Here is a 6803-nt window from a genome sequence, read left to right on the forward strand (position 1 = left end):
CGAGTGTGTTATTGCTAACACTGGTGTCAGATTTTATTCAAGTCGCCTAAAGGCATTTGGCATGACTTTATATGACTACTTACCGCCATCTAGTGGCAGATTAGGGCAAACTGTCCACCAGTGTGCAGGTTTCCTCACGATGTTTTCCTTTACCGGAAGCAAGTGATGGTCTATGAAAACCATAGACCATCACTTGCTTCATAAATATGAGTCATATTGGTATTCAAACTCGTATGGCACGAGTACGATACCTGAGACTGCCGCTATCAATATACCAGGATACCAATGACATTGCCGTGTAATTGTCGTTGCGTCACAATGGCGTAATGTGATTGGTTCGCTGTGTCTCGTTTCGAATTGATTCGATGGTGAGAAGTGAAATGCTAGCCCGCACTTCGCCCACTGAGCTGAGACCCTTCGATCCACAGGTGAGCGTCTTAACCATTACATCACCCGCATTTGGTCAGTGGCGGATTTACCGGTAGGCTGGAGCCTAGTGTGGTAAATGTTAGAGAGCGGCAAATTTAGGCCAAAAAAATTGCTAGGCCAAATTGTCTTATACCCCGTCCCATAAGTTGAGACATAGGAAGGCGTCAGAATTTGCATGCAAATGTTTATCTACCACTGCCTCTGGTACTTTTTAGTTAGTACGCTATAAATTAAAAGAAATTATAAAAATTTAATAGTAGCGCGAGTCGATGGAATTGATTCTACATAGGTACTTTTTCTTCTACCTCTAATTTAAATATTTGTGTCTGTGGTGTGCCAAAAAACTTTATAACTATTAAAAAAAACATTGAGACACTATGATATTGACATAACATTAGCAGAATCGTCACCCTATTTGTGATGAAAATAAATGAGGAGCTGTCTTCCGTCGGCTGGCAACACTGTGTGTTTATGAACCAATCTTGACCATTCTATTTGGTATTGCAATGGCAAAAAATATAGTTCGCTTAAAATTAGTTTTCTTCCCTTTCTTGACAGACTGCAAGTTTGTACCTATTCTATAACCCCGAAAAATTAATGTTTGTGGACATTTGGCTCCCGAATTATACTCTAGAAGCAAAGGGTAACAACTAGTTTTTGTATATTTTAACTTTGATGATTTATACGAATTTTGTCTCATAGCTTTTTTTACTTGACAAAACCATAAATTTGAAATTCCAATAGTGACGACAGACCACCCTCGCTACCAACACTTATCACTCAATTTATATTCAACCGTCGGAGACGGGAGCTGACGAAATGAAGCGAATAACTTTATAATTGTGAATTTAAATAAAAAGGGGTTAGCCGGAAACCGGATATTGCCTTCCGCGTGACCCTCCGGTGGCGACGTTTTTTTTTTATGTTGGCAACGGTGGCGTTGGATGAACTTTTTTCTCTAGTGAGCAAACAAGAATTCGGCCCACATGGACCAAGCTGGGAGAAGACTTCAGAAATATTGCTCAATAATATCCCGTACCTAAGAATACAATAGGCCTTTCCATATATCGAAGTCGAAAGTTTATTTTCGAAGACAGATGCTAAATGAGCTAGTAAAATTACGACTTGCATTATTGGAGCTGCACTTAAACTGTCAAATTAGAACATTGAGCTCTATTTACACCATGGATTTAGTAAGTACTTGTTATACGATGTACCTACTAATTCCATGATTTACACATCAAATGTGATAGCTAGGCGTCCTCGGAATCATAACAAATCATAGATAATGACATTGTTACAGGAAAAGTTAGATAATCGAATTACAGAGTTGCGCAAGACAATATGGAAAGCTGGTAAATTGTGCGCGAACAATTTTGGCGAGATCGGCGCGTGCGCAGTCTTGTGTGCACCGTCAGCAAAAGAGACGAGGAAATATTCTATTAGATACCCTCTGGGAGCCAAGAAGAGAGTAGAATTTGTCTATTTATTTTAAAACATTACACACAAGATACACAGACTACGGCGTTGTTGAAAATAATCAAATATCAATTTAAACTTAGGGGAGGTGAGCCCAAAGCGGGTATACCAGCTAAAGCGGGTAGGCCTCGTTATTCATGCATACAAGCATATAGTGTAAATGTGTGCGTGCCGCGGCGACGCCCGAACGCGTACCAACACGAATCAGTTTGACGGAAACGTCAGCGACGCGCGGCGGCGTTTTGAGCGGCGGGTGTTTTTATTGGCCTGTTTTGTTAAAAAATATCAAGGTATGTGACTACGAATTTCTTCATTCTATTGAGACTTATGTTATTATTGTTACTTGTGTGTTAATCTGCATTAAAACAGCTTTGAATCCTCGTTGTGTGTGCAACATTTCTGATAAAGATTTTGAGGTTATTTTACAAATCGTGAAAAATAAACTTTTGGGCAAAGCAGGTATGGGTAAAGCAGGTAACCGCTTTGCCCTGACCCGCTTTACCCAAGACATTTTTGGCGCACACCGACTGTTCTCGCGTTAAGATCCTACAATATATTGGCTCTCATAATTCATATTTAGTCATGGTAGGTATTTGTAAAGTACTGAAATCTATCATTCATTGATAATACATTTGCAGATGGTTCAAAAATACAAAAGGAAGACCAAACAAGCTTCTTGGGACGTGGAGACAATGAAGTTGGCAATGGAAGAGGCAAAGAAGGGCTCAGTAAATGGTGCTGCAAAAAAATATGGTATAAATTTATCAACATTACAAAGGCATATAAAAAAAGGCTCCGCAGACAAAAAACTCGGTAGGTTTTCTACAGTTTTTAATGACCAACAAGAATCTGAATTAATAGAATATTTGTTTCATATGGATAACCTTTTTTATGGTCTGACAAAATCTGAATTTTTATCTCTAGTATATCAATACGCAGAGAGCAATAGAATTCCGCACCCTTTTAAAAAGAAAACTGCTGGAGAAGATTGGTATAGAGCCTTTGCAACAAGACATCCCGAATTAACTTTGAGAAAGCCAGAGCCAACGTCAGTAGCCCGTGCCCGAGGTTTTAATAGACCGCAAGTTGAGAGGTTTTTTGATCTTTTACAAGATCAAGTAGATCGCAATGAAATCAACGCGACTAGAATTTACAATGTTGACGAAACGGGTGTGCGCACCACCAGCAATAAACCACCAAAAATTCTCACCAGAACTGGAAAAAAACAAGTAGGAATAATATCAAGTACTGAAAGAGGAAAATTGACAACAATTGTGTGTTGCTGCAATGCAGCTGGATCTTTTATTCCTCCATTTATGATATTTTCTCGAAAACGTATGAACCCCCGACTGCTTGATGGATCACCACCAGGCACAGTAGCTACTTGTTCTGATAGTGGATGGATTTCCGGTCCAATTTTTTTAGACTGGCTACGCCATTTTGTAGAGGTGACGAGACCCACTAAGGAAAATAAAGTAATACTTGTGATGGATAACCACATTTCTCATAAATATCTGCCAGCATTAGAATATGCCTCAAAAAATAATGTGATATTTATTTCATTACCTCCACACACCAGTCACCGAACTCAACCACTAGATGTAAGCGTATATGGCCCTTTAAAAACCTATTTTGAACAGACGGTTTCGGTTTACCAACGATCTCATGTGGGACGAACCATTTCACCATTTGAAATTGGTCAGCTGTTTGGCGACGCTTACCTGAAAGCAGCTTCTGCTCAAAATGCTGTAAATGGATTTAAGGCAACTGGTATATGGCCAGTAAACCGACATATATTTAGCGATGATGATTATCTTCCTTCATCCTTGACAGACAGGCCGCTGGCATTAAATGCATGTGACGTTTTGATTTCTAATACGATAGCCACTGAACATCTTCCAAACACCTCTGTCAATGATCCTCCTGAAGATAATGAAATCGATACCATAATCGCTACTGAACCTGCCAATGTTCAAGAAAACTTTGACCCTGATATTCCCATAGACATTCCAGGTGACAATACTATCGACCATCCACAAATGCAAAATTATAGTCCTGGTCGCCTTTCTGTAGACTCCGATCGCACAATTTCCCCGTCAGTATTAGATAGAATGCTTGAAGACATTGACAGCAACACCCCTAGACCTGAGGAAGTTCTGCTTGTTAAAACAGTGATTCCTGAATGTGTTACACCTACCAAGGTAACCCCAATGGACATTCGCCCTATACCTAAACTAACTGCACCAAAGACATCACGTAAACGAAGAGCACAAAAGTCAGAAATTTTAACCAGCACTCCCATTAAAGAGCAACAGAGAGAAATTGAGTCTAAGAAACAGAAAGTATCACTTAAGAAACTTAAAGAAAAAGTAAAGTCTGTGTCTAAAAAAAATCCACCTGTGGCCAAAAAAGGTAAAAAACAAAAAGCCTCGACCTCGAACACAAAAAAAATTACTGGAAGCGGAAAGACAAGGAAGCACGCAGAAGAAAAAAGTGTCTGCTTCATATGCCACGAGATGTACGAAGATCCACCAATAGAAGACTGGATAAGGTGCGATGATTGTCATGGTTGGGCTCATGAAGAGTGTACAAGCTATTTAGGCAAAGGGGCCTACTATTGTGATCTATGTCAAGAATAGTAACACAAAAAAAATCACGTAAAGTTTCTGAACATTTTATTTTGTGCAACCTTTTATTATTTTAATTTTTCGATATTTTTACTTTTGATTAGATACTAAACTAATCACAAAACCTTTTTTTATATAAATAAATGTAGCAGTAACTAATTAAGACTGACGAATTTGATTAAAAAGACTGATTTTTTTTGAAGCAATGATTGTTGATTAGATATAAGATAAAAAAAAATCTAAATACTGGCTGTTAATTAATTTAATTTCAATTTAAATTTGATTGTGTACAACTTTTTGAAAAGTTTTAGGATATTTTTATTATTTTGTTATCATTATTTAGTTTTTAAGAAAAAAATCTCATTGTTACTCGCCTTGCCCAGTCTTGACCCGTTTTGCCCTAAGGGCCATACCCGCTTTAGGCACCCCCTACGGGTAAAGCAGGTAATATGAACAACTGAATAATTTTTAAGTTTTTGAAGAAATTTATGAAGAAAGAAGTGTTTTTTAGTTTTTGTTACAAAGTTTAATACATATTTGTACGAAATAATTAAAAAAAACCACTTTGCAACTGCAATAACCTCTTTATTTTTTGACACAAACCTTGAGGTACCCGCTTTGGGCCCATCTCCCCTATATTCAAAAGCAAAACAATAGGCACAAAAGTATTTCCTAAAAAGTCTATTTTAATTTATTTATACTTATTGCTATAAAATATAAAGACATGGGAGATATGTAAAGACACACACAGCCTAGGCAGCTAATAGGCAACAGCAGCATTCCCAAGTAGAGTTGACGTCAGACAGTCTGCCGGTTGTAAAATCATATAAGTATGTTCTTTCTTTTCTTGCAAGTCTTTGATCCATACCCCATTGCTTAGTCGCGCTCCGTCGTTTTAACGTCCGTCGACAGACAACGCATAAATTATATGAAGATTCGACTTACATACTTCAACGCACGTCAGCATCAAAACCCATAGAAATAAACGCAACTTCATTGTGCTGCGTCGTCGCAACGGAGCACAGCTGAGCACATGGACTTGGCTCTAAAACTTGCAAGTAAAAATGGAGCGTACTACTTTTTTTTCCTATCGGTACGTCCTCATCACCCGTTGATCACAACTCACAGGTTCAGCGTGCGCCCAGCAGCGTAAAATTGTCGCACTCTTACTTTCTCGGCTCACGTCCTTTCGCTTTAATTGCTATGACAGGGTCCTCGACCCCAGCGCCGCCATTTTAATTATCTAGACAACCTTGTATTGTTAGTACCCTTGTTTGTTTAGTAAACAAATCGTTACGATTTAAACATTATATTATGAGACTTTCCCGTATATTTCAATGTAGCTGTTGTCCGTAGTTCCGCCCGCTTGTGTTAGAACTCGGGTCATAAACTATCAAAATCGGCAGCGGCTCTCCTTGAGCGTAACAGACAGTTTTTCAAATTTATATGTAGGTATGAAAAAGGGAAGTATGCATTTCATACGGTTACTTTTAATTACTTAAGTCTTTAATTGTCAAAATTATAGTATGAGTCATTTTTTTTAAATTTTCAAATTACAATTCTTATTTTAAAATAGCGCGTGTTCGCCCGCGTTTATTAAGTGGGTCCGCTCATACATTATTTTTGTCAATATCTCGGGTTCTAAGCAATGTATCGCGATGTTAGACCATCTGCTATATAAGTGTAAAACCGCATCAAATTCCATTAAGTAGTTTTTGCGTGATGCGCGAACAAATAGAGGTACAGACAGACAAAATTTCTAAAAAAAAATCCAGACATGGATAGCCCACTTACAGTTTTATTAAATGTATAGATTAAGTTCGATAAAATGCGAATAACTCCAATTATAAAATCTAAAAATATTGCAATAATTTTCAAGAGTCCATTAATGTTAACTCTTGAGTTAACTCAAAATTACCACACATACATTAAACGAAACATGATACAGCTTTCAAGAAGTTGGTTGAAAATGTAATAAAACTATTAAATCATAGAGCATTACCTGTTCTTCTATTGGCTGTCGTGCACGGCTGACCATAGACCAATCACGGCCATCGGACGCTTGTAGAGTTGTAGAGTCAGCGATTTGTTGGTATGCTCTACATGTTTAAAATAGGTTTTTCTTGCATTAAATATACTTATCTATTTGATATACTTGTACAATAATATCTTGTAATTTTTTATCATATGGAATGAAACAATATTAATTATGAAACTGCAATTAATCAAACCATTGAATCAACGGCAAGGTGGCTTAAGTCCAACAAT

At 37.7% G+C, this 6803-nt stretch overlaps 1 protein-coding gene across 1 annotated transcript; it reads left to right on the plus strand.

Moving 5' to 3' along the window:
* The first annotated feature begins 1981 nt into the window (after positions 1-1981).
* On the plus strand, positions 1982-5175 carry LOC128679856 (uncharacterized). Its single transcript, XM_053762329.2, has 2 exons — positions 1982-2198; positions 2547-5175. Exon 2 carries the CDS (start codon positions 2547-2549, stop codon positions 4545-4547), a length of 2001 nt encoding a protein of 666 aa, XP_053618304.1. The 5' UTR covers positions 1982-2198; the 3' UTR covers positions 4548-5175.
* The last annotated feature ends 1628 nt before the right edge of the window (positions 5176-6803 follow it).

Source organism: Plodia interpunctella, chromosome 22 (assembly GCF_027563975.2).
Source record: "Plodia interpunctella isolate USDA-ARS_2022_Savannah chromosome 22, ilPloInte3.2, whole genome shotgun sequence".
Lineage (NCBI taxonomy): Eukaryota > Metazoa > Arthropoda > Insecta > Lepidoptera > Pyralidae > Plodia > Plodia interpunctella.

Bases quoted from the DNA above. Each gene is read 5' to 3' on its own strand.
- LOC128679856 (XM_053762329.2), top strand. From the start codon at position 2,547: ATGGTTCAAAAATACAAAAGGAAGACCAAACAAGCTTCTTGGGACGTG.